Source organism: Bradysia coprophila, unplaced genomic scaffold (assembly GCF_014529535.1).
Source record: "Bradysia coprophila strain Holo2 unplaced genomic scaffold, BU_Bcop_v1 contig_732, whole genome shotgun sequence".
Taxonomy (NCBI): domain Eukaryota; kingdom Metazoa; phylum Arthropoda; class Insecta; order Diptera; family Sciaridae; genus Bradysia; species Bradysia coprophila.
The window spans coordinates 2,894,944-2,915,946 of record NW_023503972.1 but is presented as its reverse complement, the minus strand read 5'-3'; the positions used below and the strand labels follow the sequence as shown (position 1 = coordinate 2,915,946).

At 34.0% G+C, this 21,003-nt stretch overlaps 1 protein-coding gene across 3 annotated transcripts in view; it reads left to right on the top strand.

Annotated features, from left to right (window-relative positions):
• Positions 1 to 21,003, top strand: part of LOC119084021 — a 125,691-nt gene that overhangs the window by 13,252 nt on the left and 91,436 nt on the right. For 2 of the 3 annotated variants that reach the window (XM_037193840.1, XM_037193837.1), the window contains exons 2-3: positions 6,563 to 6,652; positions 6,920 to 7,364. In XM_037193840.1, the coding sequence (XP_037049735.1) occupies positions 7,246 to 7,364 (119 nt within the window). In that variant the 5' untranslated portion in view covers positions 6,563 to 6,652; positions 6,920 to 7,245. Of the gene's footprint in view, positions 1 to 6,562; positions 7,365 to 21,003 lie in introns of all 3 variants that reach the window. The other variant, XM_037193838.1, reaches the window with a different exon arrangement.

Here is a 21,003-nt window from a genome sequence, read left to right as displayed (position 1 = left end):
GTAAAAAGTCGCAAAAGTTCCAAAATAGGGGTAGCAACGGTCTCGACAATAGATTTTAGCGCCTGTTGAAATTTAGAATGACATCGGCGCATATAAAGTATATCTCATAATCACTTTATACGCGCCCATGTCATTCTAGATTCCAACATTGACGGAGGTGAAACTTATGTTTTATTTTCGAGCCCAGACTTTTCCCTTTTGTAAAACAAATTACGAGTCTTTTGTTTTGAAAACAACTTGTATGGAACCATTTAGTACTGCGTAGTGTTACTTTAAAGCTAATGACATACGCAATTATATTCAAATTATACGTCAGTTCAGCACTTGGTCACACAATAAATGAGAATATGATTATTAAGTTCATACACTGTCGCGTCGCAGCTGGTAGACATTACACATCTTTTCAATTTCTTTCTGTTGAAATTTTTATTTCTTATTTCATTTTAATTGTATAGTTGTTGTAGCCATCATAACGGTACGACCAACCAACACCAAGCCGTGCAATGTTTTCGTAGTCAATTAAAAATATTTTTAGAATTTCATTTTGCATTATATATTCATTCCCATCGTTGTCTGTACCGACAAAAAGTGTACTATTTCGTTGAATTTATAATTTCGTTTGAAACGAAAACCAAAGCTCATATAATATGACTATAATATGACAAAGCATCTCTCAGTTCAATTCAATTTATTTTTAACACGCACATTACGTTCATTATATACACACACAACGACTAATTTTGGTAATGTACTTAAGAGTTCAAACGTAAAATTAGACCTTGACAGTTAGTGAAACACCATCAACTGACAAACAATCTTTTTTTTTGCAAGATTAAAATGATGACATCAGCGAAATGACAATTCAACCAATTCATTTAATAAGAGAGAAAAAATATGAGTGTAGCAGAGCCAGCACCATTTGACTAAAATGCAAGCATACAACAGTTTCACCTCCACCGTCATCGTCATTAACCTTTTTTTTTCGTTTTGAATTATACTTTTTCGGTGTTGTTCGTCAGCATAAATTTGGAAATCTACGCTGTTTTTCTCGCTATTCAGCAGTTTTCGTTTCATTTAATATGTTTCGCTCGGAAAATGTCTGGGCTCTCTGGTTTTGATTGTAATTGTCAACGTAATTGAATATAAAAAAGGCGAGAGATGATCGTACACGATTTTCCCGCACTATATGTGTGAGCGCCCAATTTAGAAATATTTAATTGCAATTACGTCTACCTACCGGAAAAATAAAACACGTTCCTCGTTAACTTTTAACGAGTCGGTTAGCTATAAATCTAAGCTTTGATTATAATTCAAATATGCGATAACTGCGAATGGAAAAAACACACCGTTCGTTGGTGATAAGAACGGAAAACACATTTTCATTTCGAATTAATCAGTTTCGGGTTGATTACGGTGCGTTATCTGCGTTCAATTATTAATTGAACAAACATGGAACGCCATATCAATGGATATGAAAATAGACTTTTTTTTATCGTATTTACCTGAATCGGGGACTATGTGTGCGGTGTGTATCATACTCCAAATAGAATCATTCTGCGTATATTACAAACTTTATGCATCTGTGTTATTATCGTGGTAATATCTCGACGTTGTAATACGTTTGGAAGTTGACAAGGAAGTAAATAAAAATTCTGTTTGAACAATTTGTACATTTGCAGGAAGTATTTCAAATCCTTCGTTTGCTTTCTAATATTGTGTGTGTCTTTTGGCATTTTGCTGAAGGGCATCCTATTAAAAAAGAATCCATGGAAATGATACCGAAATGCGTCTTCATCATATTTATCTGCAATGGTTACGGATGGTAAATAATAATATTGCCGCCAGTTTCACAAACATTCATTTGCAGAAAGTTAAAATGAAATTTACTTTACTTGTCGGAAACTGATGTAGACTAGAAATTCCATTTTATTGCTTTTTCGAATGGTAATATCGAATGACGAGGAATTTTTAATTATATTCTTTGGATGTGGGTTCAGGTGAACGTATGGTAACTAATTTATGGATGTGTAACTATGGGTGTTTATCGAGAAAATGCCAGAGGTAAAACAAATTTCTTTATTGAGGAAATGTAAGGAGTATATTTCCTACGTATGTCTACCATTATCTTTATGAAAAAAGAAATTTGGCAGAAATCGTTAAGAAAAACTGGGTTTAACCTTCAAGTCTTCTTAAGCTGAGCTGGCAGTGAGGTTGAGACCAATAATGTCAGAGGTGTCACCTCAAATATTATGCTAAGGCATTAGTTTCTGAGTTATAATACTTTCACATCCTACATGCGTCGAAAGTCGTACTTTTCATACTTCAAGCACTACTTTCGACGCTCTCAGCATGTACAATCTATTACATAACTCGGGATAAACATGAAAAGTCTCGCTACGCCGCGGATCAACAAAATTCACACGAAAACTCTATTTTTCATCTTTTTATCCCTAGTTATGTAAAATACTATTTAATGAACAAATCAGCCCACATTATGTCGTGTATTCCAATGCTGCAATGCTCCACTTTCACATGCCAATTCGTTTTCCTAACTAGTGTTAACTAGTGTCTCTTCCAAGTGCAACACCGAAATGTCAATAGTCATCCACAGAAAACATAACCAAACAATTTTGTTGACAAAATGTATGGAAAAGCATTGAGGTTATGGCTCTGTGGATGACGTTTGTCAGTTAACAGCACTTTGCATCTGCACTTGGAAGAGATCTACTTCCAACGTCGTTTAGGAAAAACGTTTTTCCCAACTTATGCTAAAAGCCTTTTTTAGCGAATGAGAGGTTTCCAGCTCGAGCCGGAAGCGAGCATACGTAAGGAAAACAACTCTTCTTAAACAAGAAAGTTACGACACTGGATTTCAACTCAATTAAGCCATTGAAATGAACTCCCATTTTGATATTCTAAAACTTTTCTGCAACAAACTGTTTGTTTCCAGATAAGCGTGGAGGCGAGTTGTGGTGGCAACTTGATGCTACTGATTTTCGTTTCAGAAAACGCAAACGATCTCAGATGTTTCGGTTCACGTACTTGTATTGAATTACACGAATCACGTCAGAACAGTTTTATCTTCTATAAATTTGTAAAATAATATTGAGTTGCGATGATGAGAAACAGAGAAACCTAAGAAAAACAATTGGATTGTGTTTGAACATTTGATATTAACGTGACGTCACATGAAACATTACGCATTAGTCCACGTTCAAATAAAGTTTTATTCGGTTTCGTTGAAAAAAAAAAAATTGTCGCCTATTTATAGTGTGAACAGGTGCAGCTGCGGTCTATCTTTTCATTTGATACAAAAGGTGGCCTTTTTCTCACAAATTCGACCTTCATATACAATTACGTTGCCGTGACGATTCAGTTGATTCGATTTATTCTATTAAGACGATGCGTCTGTAAATAGAAAAATCATCCAACCCTTTTTTACGACGCCCTCAGAATGTAAATTATTGTTTAAAGCTCGGATGAAAAATTAGGTTATAATAATATTGACCTCGGCTTCTTCTCAGATCAACGTTAAAATTTGGCTTTTCAACTTTTCTATCCTAATTACGTAAGAGTTCTTTACATAACTAGGGAGTTTTTGTGCGAATTTTGTTGATCCGAGGCGTGGCAGAGTTAGTTTATCCCGAGTTACGTAATAAATTTTACATGCTGAGGACGTCGAACTTAGTGCTTGAAACATGAACAGTACGGGTTTCGAAGCATGTAGCATGTAATAAATGAAAAATCACGTTTTCTTGTGTCTATTGACCTCGGGTTCGCCTTGTATCTACAAAATTTACACTAAAACTCGATATTTTAACCCTTTAATTTATCCCTTGTTATAGAAATGACTATTTATAATGTAACCCTTTCGCATCTACTACTTCAGATCATTTTATATTTTGCAAAGATTGTGGGAGACGTGGAAAAATCATTGTACTCAGTCAATGTATCTGTGATTATGTTTACTGTAAGGAAATACTTGTCATCATACAGGCTCTCTTATTCGATGAATACACGTTTCATCATTTTTTATTGAATCGTGAAATAATTTTCACTGTGAATCATTTGGAAATTTTTCCATTTTATCGAATCAATAAACAATCAATTATTCTAAACGACAACAGCAGCATTTTTTTTTGCAAAAATTAATGGTAATGTTGTGTCGTTTGGAAAATTCAATTCACTTAGACATTAATTAGAATTAATTTGCCTTTTCATACAAAGGAATTAGGCATACGTATGACGTACGTATATGAAGATCTTCAATATTTTCGCATACATGTTTTCGATGTTATACTCCAATTATAGAAAATGTATACTAGGTATAACCGAAAATATATCGTTTTATTCAGTATATACACAGTCGCTATCGAAGATCGATTGTAAATGTTTAAATTGCTCATCGTATTTTGAATTCATATTTTTTGAAATGTGAGTTATTTCAGTTGGCATCGTTGCCATGTTATTATATTTCAGATTGCAGCGTTGTCTTGTTGCGCTTACACTGATAAAAATACCATACGTGTGGAATGTTTCAACGTGACCACGGTATTGAATTTGTTTTAGTTATATTTCAGGCACGTGATCCCAATGTAAACATTGAATGGGAGATGCATAGTCTACAAGGTATTTTTTTATCGACGTAAAATATTATTCTAAGCAAACAATTGTGCCATGGTATGCCTCTGAAATGCAAGGGAGTCTCTGAAAAGATTTAATTTTACCCGAAATGGACAGCCGCCAAATATTTTGGAGAGGCTAAATGCAATCTTAACAAACATCTTAGCTGTAACAGTTACAAGTTGCTTTTCAGCTTGAATTATAATTTTTGTTGTCGACAGAACGTCTAGAATTATTGTCAAAAACTGAATTATATTGGCCGCCCCTGTTTTGATTTTTTGGATTTTGACGGCTGTACCGTCTACACTTTGGGTAAATTCAATATTTTCATTGAAGCTTTTAAAAAATTCGGTGCTTTTTTAGGCATCTAATAAAATCAATTTTTGGTTTGAACTATGTTTTCCAACGTCCGATTAAAAATAGCTTGTGAGATTTTCTATCCCCCGTTGATTGACCCCGTTCCGTTTTATTTGGAATTCCATTTTTTTTTTATCATACGTCCAACGATTATACATATGCACGTATGGATAGAGATAGTAAATCCATTAAAACTATCCTACACTTGTTCATGGAAAGTTTTGCTGCCGTCTTGTGTAAGAGGCTAGCTGAAGCAACTGAAGATGGTCAGTCCACTCTGACATATGACTGCCACTTGTTCTCGAGGTCGAAACAGCTATTCTTTCTTCTTTCTTGCAACTTAACGTGATGAGCAAGGGAAGAGCTATAGATCCGTTCCGAAGAGTAGTTCTTTGAAAGTAAGAGGATATGAAAGGGAATTCGGTTCTTGAAACCTTTCGTCTCAGTCAAGCAAAGTTGGTAAGCGGAAAGAAGTTAAAAATGTCCATTAAGTTACAGAAGGAACTTCGGATTTGGCCTTTGATTCTCAATTCTTTTAAGACCCAAATCTATTCAATCGAGCGAATTTCGACATGTCCGGACCGCAAAATATAGTTCTGCCTCTAAAATGCACCGTTCTTTTGTGTGTACAGCAGTTAAAAATTTTAGTGAGGCCGTTCGTAGCCGCGATATGAAAAAATTGGTCTAAGTTCAATTAATATTAAAACAGTTAAAATTCAAAAGCTCGAGCCGGAGACGAGTGCTGGAATCGAATTCTCTAAAAAATCATTTTAGCATAAGTTCGGAGCAACGTTTTTCCAAAACGACTTGGGAAATAAGCGACGAAGTCGCGATTTTTTAACACAAGTTAAGAAAGTTTATGTAGACGGCTCAACGGATTGACGTTTCAATAATTAATTTTAAAAAAATCAGTGGATTTCAGAGAAATGCCGTAGAACCGTGTTTGCTGATTGATTTTTTTACATTGCAATTTACAAGCTACTGTTGGTAATGATCATTTTAAGAAGCAACAATTTCAATTCAAATAACAGTGTTAATTCCACAGGCTACCATGTGCATTAGTGTATATTGTAGGAAAACTGAAGTTAGAGATTATTCCAAAAAGAGATATGTAACCTATAGGCTACACTCAGACCTGATATGCATCACGTGCCTTTAAAGTCTGTATGGCATGGGATGGCATGTGAAGAAATAATTTTCGATTGAAATTGTCGATCGTCTATTAAGGGTGATAAATGTTAAATGGTTTTCTTTGCGTCTGACAAAAATCGATATCAAAATGTTTTCCCCCATCTATGCTGTTAGGCCCACGTGGGTCTCAAACTTTGCAGCTATATGTATCTATCTATCTATCTACTTCTATAACTTCCCACAAATTTTACTTTTTTTCGGTGAAATATGTTGTTTAAAATTAGATAAAATTCACAGAATTCACAGTTGGTTATTTGAATGTTATATAGGTTGATATTTGAATAATAGAAAACGTGACAACGAAGACAGTCTGAAAAGCTGGTTTTCTGACTCTCTTTTTATTACATATAATATAGAGATACAATACTCATCACGCTCCATTTTGTTTCAGGATGATAACAGCACAGCCCGAATACATATTCGATTAGTCTGAACACAACATCAAGATTATGACAAAATAAGCGAAATCGATATTTTTGTTGTGAGTTATCCGGTTCCTGCGATAAAATGAAATGAATAAAACAAAATATTAAAATGAAAAAATCTAAAAAAAAAATATTTATTTAAGAATCGGCTCAAAAATGTATAACCACCGGAGAGAATTGTTCAATTTTAGTATGAACTGAATTGGATGAATTAAAATGAAAATATTTTTATTTGCATTCCAATATTTCGATTTATGTGCATACATTGAAAAGCCCTCCCTTTTATATTTTTGAACCGATTTTTTGAATGAATTAAATTTCAGTGATAACAGAAAGAAAAACAGTGAATGATAAAGCATATTGCAATTGATGCAAAAAGAGCAAGAGAAATAAGAGAAGTGAAAAATTATCTCTACATTGAAATTGCAGAAATTTCAATCAAATATATACATGAATGTATAGAGGTTATTGTGACGAAAGGAAATAGTTTAAAGAAAAATAAGAAAAATTTAAATATTAAAATTAAAAATAATAATTTTTTTTTTAAATAAAACAACAACAAAATATTCTTAATTCGATAAAAACATTGTGATTCCATTATAATCCAGTGATATGACGTGGTTTATAAAAATGTTGACGCCGGAATGAAATGGAAGCGGCAATACGTTCAGTGCAGGTTGGGCCGCCTGGCCAAAGAGCCGACACGCAGCCACCACCAACCATTTCATATCAATCCCGCATACCATCCGGAGCATCGCCCATTCACAGGTTGGTTACCATTGTGGTTTTCTTTACGTTAGCACCTGACTGGGTGGGTCTCGAAAGAGAACAAAATATTTGCTTACGTTGCAAATTGTTCTGGTGGTGCCTAGGTTGTAAGTACGCCGTAAGCAGTAAGCGTACTTACGTAATATGTGAACGCTGCTTTAAAGACACACGGAGGTGTGGGAAAGCGGGAAAAGTAGGAAAATATGCAGTTGTGCTTGCTTTCTCGCCAATAGCTACAGATCGACCAATTAGGATTTCCTAAAACTGATTATTCTGACTCGTCTTGTCGATACCTTTCATTTGAAATATCGCTCGCCGTTTTTGAGCGAAAACATCCTGAGATGTGCAATGTTTTTCATTAGTTTTTCAAGCATGTCTCTGGATGTTTTCCCTAAAAAATGGTGTTCGTTATGTCAAATGAAAGTTATTGACGAGACGAGACAAAATATTTATTGTTACAATAACTATTGACGAGAAAGCAGCATATTGGACCACTCTTCCTGTTTTCTCTCATTTCCCAGAAGTGATATTAACGACATTATTGCCTCCACTCAAGACCGAAAAATCGTGTAAAATAAACCCACATTATAACGACAACCTCAGATAATTTCGTATTTTAGCATAAATTACGTGACTGCCCCCGAGCCGTATTAACAAGTATGATAAAACTAATGAAGTAAAAGATTTTGCATCAAGTATGAAACGCAATATTCATCAAAAGCAGTATCAGATTTGTAATTGCGATTCTCTTGCTATTTCTGGCGCTCATCGTGTTCGGGTCTTGTTTCAGTTCAAGAGATTTGTGCTTTTAATTTCCATTAGCAATTTGTTTGCCCCAACCAATCAGATTTAAGTGTTATTTCAGATATTAGTAAAAATAGGAAAAACTGTGGAAACAGACCACCAGCGACGAAGATTTGATTCAACACACAGATTCATGTCCATTCATTTTGTCTTTCCTATTTCCTGTAAAAATCTACTTTTTTCATTAATTAGCAAACAAATTGGCGGATTTTTTCAAAGTTTTAGCTCTTTTATAATTGTCAGGGCACCGATTCTCGAAACATTCGTAACTTGACAGTTCTAATGGGATTTTATTTAGACAACTGTCAAGTTACGAATATTATGAGTTACGAAAATACGAGAATCGTCGCCCAGGGTAGTTACTTTCTGGTTCAAAGCAACCTATCCCGTTACTAATAAACGATCGTAATTGGCAAACGTATCAACACTTTACGACAAAATCTGTTACTTCTGCTGTTTAAAGTATCGTTTGATGTAGAATCTCTTACTTCCTTGGTCTTTGGCATTTGTTTCGCTATATAACAGAACCCCAGCCAGAGCTTAATTATTATTTTTGCCGTCGTTGTCGATAACAGACGACTTGCTGCTCTAAGAAGTTTCTATTTGAGAGAGTGCTAACAACTACACTACCAGTTCAGTTAAAACATTTTCTTTTTTTTGAATAATTTCTATAAAATGAAAAATGAATGTAAATTGTTGAAGAGAAGCGAGAAATTGCAGAAACTACATGAACTACAGGAACTTTCTGGAAAATTTACATTTCATTTTGTTGTTACTGAAAAATGATCTAAAAGTAAACTTTCCCGTGAACTCCCATACTCTGCTGCTAATAAAAATATTATTTCAAATGTTCCGTAACAATTGTTCTACAAGTCTGCTACATAATTACAACTTTCCTTATTGTTATCTGTGCTCCCAGTTGATATAAAAAGAATTTTTCAACGCTATTCGTATAATGATGTACGCCGTACACATTTTCAATGTTTTCTGCATTGTACATATCCATACTTGAACATCGTAAACATTTCGAAAAAAAAAAACGAAACATGTACAATCCCTTTTTATTGTAATTCAACATTTACAATGGCATTTTCCCAAAAGAATATGACGTCATAATTCCCAATCTACCATTTTGTGATGAAATTTGTTTTTGTATTCGTTTCTTTTTTTTTTGCTGTATAATTTTATGTGGCATGATATATTCAACATTGTATATGCTTTGTATGCATATATGTATAGCCTTTAAAAAAACATCTGCAGAAGGATCCGCTTCTTGCTCGTACTCAATGTTATATTTTCGTACATTTCATTTCATCACACATTGCAGAAGTCTCACCCTATTGTTTTTATTTGGTTGTTTTTTCTTTTCTCTCTCTGGTTATATTACCAAGAACCAGAATAACATTGAAGCATGAACTGGTTAGGCTTTGATAAGAGTTTCGTTTTGTTTTAATTTTCAACATTTTGCTAAATTGACGAGTTGTATTTCATGTACCAGTTGAGATAAGCTTTTAGGACCCCGAATGAACTTTTCAGAATTTCGTTTCGTTTGTTCGTTTTGTCAAATCAACAAAGTATAAATTTATATCTTCGCTTCAATGGCCTTTTGTATTTTGCCTATCATTGTCCCAACAGAAATGAATTATGGTGCTGGAGGAATAGGCGAACCAGTGAGTCTAGTAGAATTTATTGATTTCATTGTGCTACATGTGTATCGCAAAATGGCAAACGTTCTTTATTCCTTGGGCGATAAGCGCTTCATCGAAATTGAAGAAAACAGGCTGCGTCATAATACATGATACCCCCTCGATAATAAATAAGTGATTGCGTCAAACATTCGTGTTGAATTGTTTTTTTTAACGGGATATGTTTACGTGTGACTCATGGGTATAAATATCGAACGATCGAATTCAATTTTAAATAAATACAGCCGCACTCGCTTCAACATTATTGATTGTTTTCTACGAAATAAGGCTGAGGTCCATTGAAGGACTAAGTAAACATTAAATATGTTCATAACTGACGCGACCGTAAAGTATATCTGTTCTGTTACTATTCTGTTGCTATTGTGTCTGCTTATTGGAATAATGTATATTCTATCAAGTGGATGAGAATAACCACGGCAAGCTCAGGATAGATTGGTCTATTGCTCCTAAATGTTCTTGTGGTCTAGCACCTGAGACCAGCGATTTTTCTCTTACGTTTTTCGGTAATATGAACTCCAGGTTGAGGATTAACTAGTACTATATGGAAGACGCCTTAACAAATTCCTGCTGAAAACTGGAAGATTTCAGTAACAGAAGAAGGAGTAAGGGTTAGGGGTGGAATTTCTAATGACTATTCTTTTAACTCTACAAAAATAAACAATGACCTACGGTTCATGTGGTCCTACATAGTAAAACGAATGTTAAAATAAATGAAGTACGAGATTTTGTATAAACTTCTAGAAGATACTTTCAGCAGAAGAAGTAAATAATGGAATTAATTATTATTATAGCCTGATAAATACGCTAGGAAAATAACGAAAAACACGTCGTTGAAACATTCAGCACAAGCTGGAGACAACTACATTCCATTGACGACCTACTATAATCTTACATAAAAGTAACTTATAGTAAGTAAGATGCAAGACATGTAAAGCAGTAGGCTATAGCCAAATAGATTTTAATTTCGCTTTCATCACTGCGACCAACTATTTGTAGATTTTCACAATATTGCTTTGAGTAAGTCCCAGTAAATCTTCTGAGACTATCAAGAGATCATGTTCGCAGTGAGGTAGGTATTGGGGGCTTTGCTTTGCACATTATTGTTTGAAAGATCTTAGAGCAGTACAAGTATGCGGTTTGCACAAAGTAAACGTTTCGCTTTAGTTAGATGAATCGCACTGGTTTTACGTAAGCATTAAGGTTAATCGGGTGGAAGTCTTGATACTTGATACAGAAATGAAAGTTAATTATTGACATTGTTTGATTGATCTGTTGAAAGACAAAAAAGAAGTACCAAAGGCCACATTATGAACTCTCGCACATTTATCAACAATGCATTACCCCGCGTATCTCCCAACACCATGTGTACTATTTCGTAGCCATTTAAATCGTATATATAGGCGAATGTATAAAAACAAAATTAAACTGAGATAATGGGCGTTATCAACCATTTTATTATAAAAAAAAAAACATTTCACATAACATGCTATATAGGCAGACAACCTAAGCAATGACAATAACATTGAGATAATCATAAAAATGGTTGTAATTCTGAAAACAATCCCTGGATTTTTTTTTCGAGATAATATAAATCGACTAGAGTGGTATTGGTATAAATAATATGTTGTAGTGAATAGGAACACAATTTTATTTACTTATTTGTTTGCTGAAGATAATGAGTTTATCTCGCTGACTTGTGCAGACAATGATTAACTTCGTTTGTAGAAACGTTTTCCTATACACTTCCATTTTTAAAATATCCCATTAAAAGTGTACCCAAGCATTAAAGGTCTCGATTTAGTCATATTATTGTTAACTTCAGCCTCAATTCATCTGCGTATTTTACTGATTACGAAAAAGTTCACACAACAAACAGCCGTATAGAGTTTGTGTGTTGAATTTGAATTCGAGGTTGAATTTGAATTGAAATTTTATGATTTGATTGTTGGGCCGTTGGCTTACTTCGTACGTCGTAAAGATATCTCGCGCACTAACAATGAAGAAATTATTCTTTCCTGGTTTATTGTAATTGCAAATATGAGGTAATAATCTAAGTTAGCTATAGAGGAATCTGGCCGCGAAATCAGCGTTTTTCAAAAACAAATCTTTTTCTTTTGCAATATTCTGGCTTATTCATTTCGCCGAAGGTGCATTTGAACGTATAAGTCAGGAAATGTTGCTCAATACAAATCATACGAGAACTTTCAGTCTATGAATATGGTTCTGATCAGCTCGAATTTTTAAATTTAAATGTATACTTCATGCCACGTGCGACCGAGGCAATGGAGGGAACTTAGATTAGATGATACCATCACTGCATTTGAGAAACACTTCAGACTGTTTTCTAGTTAATAAGCTAAAAAAAAGTCGAGATCTAATTCGCTAGAAAAACTACTCAACTACGACAAAAAGAAAGGAACAACGTCCCTCAAAACTACAGAGGCAAGAAAATAGAAAATTCTAACAAGAGCAAGGTTTTGCTTCCACAGTAAAGCGAGGGCCGCGAATCGAAATCGATCGAGAAGAAACTTGCTATTATCATGTTTGCAAGATGTGATTGAACCGGTTAACATCACGAAACAAAAAGATCAATTTGTTAAACCATTTTTCAAAATAAATACAAAGGTGACAGTTCGGTGTAGAAAATTTCTATTTTCTCCCCCGAACTGTCATCAGGCAAAGCGTCAACAAAACATTATTTTCTCATGACATTTTGAGTAGAGAAAATAAAGTTAAATCGTTTCACAGGCATGAAAAACAAAGCGAGTCTGCCGACAATTGTTTAATGTGTTGCAAATCCGAGAAGGGATTCAAATGTTATAGAAATGTAGGAGGAAACCGTTCAAGTCGTTCAAGTCCTGATACTTCTAACGGATCTAAAAACAGTTTTTATTTTCAAAAGAAAAAATAGAAACATAAAACATCATACCGTACAATGTACAGTGTACATCCGATCAATGGTAATGGCAATTCCTTACATTGTTTTCTCGTTTAAAATTCGTACATTTTATAGCTTCGAGCAAATTAACATCAGTCTTGGGAATATCAATTCTGTGAAGGTTGTTGTGTATTCATTAAAAATGTTTCTCGTTATACGTTCGTTAATTTAGTTCGAAGCATCAGATAGAATAACACAATTATTTATGCAATGATTTTTGAAAGGTTTTTTGTGTGTGTACCGAAAAAAGAATCTAATTTGAATACATACACCGTAATGTATTCTCAGCGAAATACAAAGAGAATCCTAATTTGCCATTCGGCTATAATTCATCCGAGAGAAGAACAAGAAAAAGAATGGTTGAACCATCCATTGCGGAAACGTTTAAATCACAAAAGTAATTTTTGTTAACCTTTGCGTTTTACTGAGAAAAAAAAAATCTTCATTTAAAGGCACAAAAACGAATTATAGACCTAATTCATATCTCTCTCTTTCTATTCAACCGTTCATGGTCACTATTTGTATCTCATTTTTTGATAAATGGTTTTCCGACAGAACATTTTCGAAAAACAAAAAGGAGAAATAAAATTGGAAGAAACAACAACTCACCGAAACAACGCATTTTACGTATAATTACAATCGCGAGTGAACCAACAAAAGAAACATATTTTTGAGATTAACTTAAGCGTTTTGTAATGATATAGCACCATCCATATCACTTAAAGGTAACATATAGATCCATACCGAATCCCACCGACCGTTTACATAAGTCGTCGTTAAGTTAATTCTTTACGTTTTTTTTTCTCTCTTCATTTCATCTTTTGTTTGACCCAAAAATCATTAAGATTTTAAAATTAAGATAAACACTTGCGGTTGTTTGTGTTTAGATAAAGAGCTTGAACGTTTTTAAAAATAGAATAGAAAACGAAGAAGTAAAAAAATATGAAAGATTACTCATTTTTTTGCGATCGTTTCAATTTCAACAATGAACTAATTTAATCAAACCATTCAACGTGTAGATTAGATGGATACAAAGTCCGCCCAGGTATATATAATAAAGCATTTTGAAGAAAAACACATCAACAAAAGTATACCTCGATTACATCACGTACAATAAAGAAGTGAGTAAACATGGCAACAGTGTACGTTACGATTCGAAAAAAATATAAAACTTTTTTTTTCCACACATTAAATAAATTACAAGTTTGCTTTATATCCCTTTTCGAAGGTTCACCATTTCACACAGTTCCATTAAAAAAAAATTGTTATAATGTAGGGTAGGTAGAGAGAAGTAAAAAAAAACACAACAACCATAAGTACACACATCCATAGATTGTGTACGGCAGGTAAATTAAATTGTATACCAAGAATAATTAAGGTCCGTTTTTGCTGTTTTGCCGTTATTATACCATGAAGCGAGAGTGTGGAGTGGAAAGATGGGTTTCGTTCAATTTTATTGATTACGAATGTAATTTGCTTTCATACAGTTTACATCAAATATAATTTCGTAGTGCCATGTCAATCAGTTATTTTCATCGGTACTTACACGTTCTCTGTATGGTTGTAAATGATTTATGAATCGTTCGTTCCATTCATACGATAGTACCATAATCATGTAGATTAACTGTGTAAACGGAGGTTTAAAGTATTGCCTAGTCATTTGGCTAGTGTTTGGTGAAGAATCCTTTAATTCGATAGTCTAAAAAGATTGAGTATGGTATTGAAGAGCTCATCGCTTATGTTCGCTGTCGAAAATAGTATAGAGCGTTAAGTGAGAACGAAAACTAGTTGAGTTTAACTGGTCTCGGAGTCAGATGGACAAAATTAATAATTGAAAACTAAAATTGAGTGTCAGCATTAAATTGGTTTGCGATTTCCATCACTTCGACGTGTGACCCCGAGACCAGTTATGCAAAAAAAAACGATCTCACTTAACACTCCATAGACTGTTATTATTAGAGCCAGAATACCGAAAACCAGTTAATTATGTGTTTCGGTTTGGTTCTTGGTCGGACCAGTTAATTATAACTTGTCTCGGGGTACTTGGAGATTATTTTCATATAAATTTTTGGGAACGTTCGAGGCAAGTTAATAGTTATTTATCTACCAAGGTAGGTATGAAGGTATTTTTTCGCACTATATGTCGAGGCGAAGCCGATGTCGACAAGACGTCGTGTGCGAAAAAATACCGGCATACCTACCGTGGTAGATACAACGTTTTTCGCAATTTCGAGCCATAATCACCTTTCCAATGCAAAACATGTCCTTCATTTTGTATAAAGAAATTCATTTGAACGATCAAGAAGGCTGCATTCGCTTCAACAATACGTTCGGTATAATTGTGTGACTCTATAGCCGAATGGCTATAGTCGCTGCTTTGTGTTCAAAAACCTTTTGGTGTCGGGGGTTAGATTTCTGGTCAATGCAAGATTTTTATTTATAAAAATTTAGCCTTTGTTGAAGGTAATAGGTTCTTTAGCGTGCGAAAAAAACGTTGATAACGCACTGTGTCCGGGAATACAATGAAGTAAATACCTTCAAAACGACATTAAATGGATGCATTGGAAAGGTTATGATTATGGACCGGAATTGGGAAAAATAACTGATCCAAATTATATCATCATAACAGTCTATATAACAACTTAGTAGCCGCTTCTGAATGATTTCGGCATGATTTTTAGTCCATTTGATACAGTTTTCGGTACTCAGTTCAGAATCCCTAATATTGCCTTTTAGTGCCTGATCATATCATATACTGATTCTATATTGAAGTTCCGCGAAAGTAATTGAGACCGTAAAATTCTGTGACACCAGCCGACGTTGCGGCCTTTATTTAGCAGTTACGCATACAGAGTTTTAACTTTTGTACAATAAGGGTCGATGTTACGTAAGACTTCTTCATTTACATAGAACAACGTTTTTATTGCAAATTATATTCCTAAAACAGTTTTGTTGGCTGAAGCATCTTTAACAGTTTTTTTTCAAAACTTTGAAGGATCAACAGCAACGACCTGAGAAAGAGATGGCGTCCGTTAATTATTTTTTTGGTAATATTATCGCGCTACTTTCCTTACAAAATAATTAGCGTAAAATTATCGCAAAAGTAGCCTAATCCAACCCAAGTAAATTGAATAAACTTCCAAATGAATTAAAGGATTATCTATCACGATTCACGGAAGAGGCTGTACTTTCAACAATAGAAGTAGTAAATCTAAGGACTTCATCCTGCTTGTCGTTTATAAAAAGACAAAATCACTCGGCCAATCATCCAATTTCATTGGACGGCAAAGTAAATTACCAAATATAAAATCACTCGGTAGTTGGTTAGGTAAAAATTCTCAACATAGTGCAGCGATTGAGTTCATCATATATTATGTATCGGTGAATAAATTGGAGGATGAAATTTTACTGAATGTTATAAAACCGAAATTTGCAATTTACAGTTTCATTATTTCAGTTATTTGATGCGTTGTGCATGCTCTAATTATGATATTCAGCGAAGCGAAAATTGTATCGGGTAATTAGGACGTTGAATGTTAAACCATCTATTGAACATACGTAATTGTATCCTTTTACCATTGGAAAATCCAATTTTTTAATAAATATCCAATTAAGCGCATTTCGAAAAGTAACTTTTCTATTATTCAGTTTCGCTCGTTAATATTAATTCCTCATTGGAGTATGATCTGATTTTATAGAGGATTTTGTTTATATTTTTCGCTGGAAAATCTTTTTATAGCTCGTGCATTTTACCTCCGCTAATAACATTAAAATCCGAATTGCATCAATGCGGCTAAAAATACACACATTAACAACATTTGGCTCTTAAACAAACAAAAAAAAATTTAATTACAGGAACTGAAATTGATTAATGCATCGGTCGAAATACTCTTCGGAAATTAAATTAAAATTTGAATTTTCATTCATTAAAATGATCGGAAAGCTTTTTGCAAAATCATTTTATTGAAAATTTATGCTCTGTGGTAATCTGATTTACGAAGTGACTATCTACTTCTAGCGTTATATTTACAAACCTGCAGGGATTTCTATATATAGCAACGAAACGACTGGTTGATAAATCCGAATGGATTTTTATATTAGCTTTACTTTGGCATCCGAGGTTTACTGATTCGAGTCATTCTTATAGAATTTGCAAGTACATAATCCACTGTTTTTATCCTAGTCTCTCGGACGAATATTTAATTAAACTGACCTTAATTCGATTACGGGAGAATTTGCAGCCATGTCTATAAATGTTAAAAATTTCATCCTAAATAGCCCTTCATCAACCTAGAAGCGTATTGTCTGTTTCAAGTTTCGATTAGTGTTCGATACGAAATCTTGTACTTCCATTGTTTTACTACACGTTTTGCTTTAAACTCAGAAGAGACAATCACTCAAATAACAAATAGATTGTCGTACTTAAAATACAAATGACTGGCTGTTGAATGATGCTTGTTTAATAATTGAGTTACCACCGGTTTTGGGGGGTTTTACTAGTAAACGCAAAATTGGTCACGGCATTCTGATTTAAATACCCTTGACACTGCTATGTGAGAGAGGCTAAATGTCCAAAAAAAAACAAGGTTAGTGCCCCCTAGGTGTACATACCTAACTCTTCCAATAAAATTTAATCCAACCACATTGTGAGCCTTTTTGATCTAGTACTTCAACAGACGTTACAAGATATTAGATGTTGTGAATAAGGAGTGTTGTCGGTCGAAAAAAAAGATTGTTGAAAGTTGGTTATCAGGTTATGGGCTGACTGCTAACTCTATTCGTATTCGTGTAACACAGGGTCCCGTTAAACTTTAAAATAAAAACGGAAGCAGAAAAGTCCATTTAATTGGAACAAAAAACATTACAGCCTTATGAGTAACGTTCATGAAACTTACAAAGGACTGCATTCATCACAGTTTACCTACAACTTTAAGCTGCTTAAGATGTAAAACACACACTAGACCTGAATCTTAGAATATGAAACAGAATTTATGGTTTACTTAGCTCGTCTATTTGCGTTAGCTTTAGACTATAAATTCGAATCAAGCCTCGGAAGACAATCATTTCAATTATAACTGAGGTATCACCAAGGAAGGAAAATTGTCTCTATTTACCTTAATGTAATTTGTTCGATACAATGTCTCCAACCTATGAATAAAACTACCATATGCATGCATCCATGCATTGTTTAACATTGTTTAATTTCGAGATTAAATCTATCGAAATAGAATGTAACCAAACGAATTAAAATTATTGCTCAGACACAGAGTGAATATGAGGCGCTCATTCCACATTCATTTGAAAGCTCATCATAATAAAATACTAACGAACACTCTGAATAAATAATGAAAATTAATGACGAATTTACATCAATTCATTTCGATAAAAATGTATTGTCTGTTGAGTTCGTTTAGTTTTATATTTGTACTGGCAACGAATTCAATTTGTGGTGGTGTATTTTTAATGAAGAAATATTTACTTTTTAAAGTCACCACTGTGTGTGTAAGTGTATGTTGAAAAACCGTCGTCTATTTATTTCCCGACGTTTTGTTAACTTTTTTTTTTCGTTCACCGCACACATAAAATTCGCATACTTTTGGCTTACCTATATGGATACAGATACAATATAAATACCGATTCGTGTGCTGTACAAACTCTTCGTTCATAAATACAAATAAAAAAAAGATAAATCGAAAAAATGTGTGCTTAAAATAACCTTGACCGTCTAAAGAATATTAATTCATAACAACCATTTTGTTGTTGTTACAACGAAACGAAAAAAAAAAATGGAAAATAATTTTTATTATTTTTACGATTATGTGACGGCATTACAGAAATGTTGTATGGACGATTTTTGTTTTTCTTTCCCCCCTTCTGCTTGTTAATCAGCAAAAGGTCTTGTGTGTTTAAGTGTTTATGTGGTTTTTTTTTCGTCTTCTTTTTTTTCATTTCAACTAAACAAATCACTTTGCATATCCGTGAGCTCTTTCCAACAAAAAGAATTTAATTGCTACTTGCATGAATGGCATATTGATAGTGCGATGCTATTGACGTGATCGAAGTGTTGAATGTGAATGTTTTTCGCAAGCGAGAGACTTTTTGTTCAGAGTGTACGTTCTATTTAATTCAGCTTAGTGACCTGTTCAAACGGCTGACTCAATCACAGAATTGGGGAACCTAATCTAACAAACAATACCGTCTAGTGTTTCTTGAAAAATCTGTCACTTCATACGTTTTACCATGCGTTTGAGGACGGAATCAAGAGCTTATAGTGGTAGACATAAAACATTTTTAAAGAGCTAATCACTGCTCAGTTCTGCTGCCATTCCCGGCGTCGTAGTGAACTCTCGTGCACAAAATTATTTTGTGACGTGTGTCCCTAGCAATAAAATGAAAGTTTGGAAGTTTAGACGCTCGTCTATGTAACTGGTTTGTAGACTTCTAATGAACAAGATGAATTTCTGGATTCTGTGTCGTCATCGCAATATATTTTTCTAAAAATCAAGATAATTGTTTCAGTTGACACTTTTTCATCCACAACAATGGATTTTAGTACCATCCTACCGATTCGACGGATGTTCTTCCATTTTAAAAGACTAGAAACGATATATTTATGAGCTCAATCGCTGAACTATATTGAGAGTTTTTACCTAGCCATCTACTGCCTACCAAGTGACTTTGACTTTTTATAATCGGCAAGCGGGATGTAGTCCTTAGATCTACTACTTCTATTGTTGAAAGTACAGTCGATGTTTTATAAACTATTATAAACTAATGAGCCGCGAATCAACGTTAAAAGGATTTTAAATATTCAGTTTAACGTTGAGATGAGCAGATGATTATCCGAACTGGGATAAAAATCGGACAAATTTCGAACTCAACCCGATTAATTTTTGTCAGGTTCGGGTTGGGTTTATCACCATTTCGAGTGCCGGTTTCTCTGGTTATACAACTTCAATTCGAGTCAGGTTTCCGATGTTCCGAGTCTAGAGTTCTCAGGTTTCAAAAATCGGGTTGGGATCTCTAATTTTTACCTTAACATTCGACAATAGACGAAAGAAAATTCGAATCTAACACAAACTTTAAATGTTATTGTTCGACCGGCTATTTTTATATTACATCTTTGTTACAACAAGAAAACTTTCTTGTCTGACGTTGATTGAAGTTATTGTCGTTGGACTCTTTGTAGTATTAATTACTAAAAAATGGCGCCGACTTGAATTTCAAAAGATTTTTCCTTTTTGAATAATAATTGCATTTCAGCGATTTAATTATTTTTTTGCAATTGTACAAAAAAAAGTTGTCAACCGAACAATAAATTCCTTTCATTTAATTACACATTTGAGTAAGTTCGCTTTTCTGTTCCAACATTTCAATTGCACACATTTTTGCCTTTTGTTCAACTGAAACCGACTGAGTGACATAAGTTTGAATATCAACCCACTAATCAACAGTAATATGAACTGAATGGGATTTTGTTTCGCTGTTACGTCTGATACTCAAATAGTTCGTGACGTAGTGCAAAGGTGAAATGAATTGTCGTCAGCGGAATTTGACCTAAAATATGGTTTTCGTAGAAATGAGCATATTCGAATAGTGCTATTATGTTAAGCTTTCTGACAACTCATACCCTTCAATTTAAGGGGCGAAGGAAAGGCAGGTGTGTTTTTTTCGAAAATAATAAATTTTCCATTATGGATTGGTAACACCTTTTGTTGTTCAGTTGTAGACGTTAGCACATTCGTACACGTACATTTTCTCATCAGTTTGATTTTACTTAGGTTTCCATTTGGTTCCGCATGAAAAGGGTTATTCTGCCTGCAATGGCGTTGATAGAAGTCTTTAACAATAGACATTCTGCAACGTTGATGTTTGCTTTGCTTTTACATGCACTTTCAGTTCCATTAGAGATAAGAGGATTCAGAAAATTTGTTCAGCAAATTTTAAAAGGAAATGGATTTTCGAACGAACACTTTGAAAAGGTCCCATTTAACTTGTAGTGAATGGTTTTAGTTGTACGCTTGAAGAGAGCCGATGGAAAACGTCAAAGAAAGCTAGTTGAGTAAAGTATGGGATGATTGAAATTGCGAATACAATTTTTTATTCAGTTTACGAACCGAATTTGTGTCTAAGTTTTATTAAGCTGTTACCGGCTATTCCACTCACACAACCCTTATAAGCATTGCGAGTT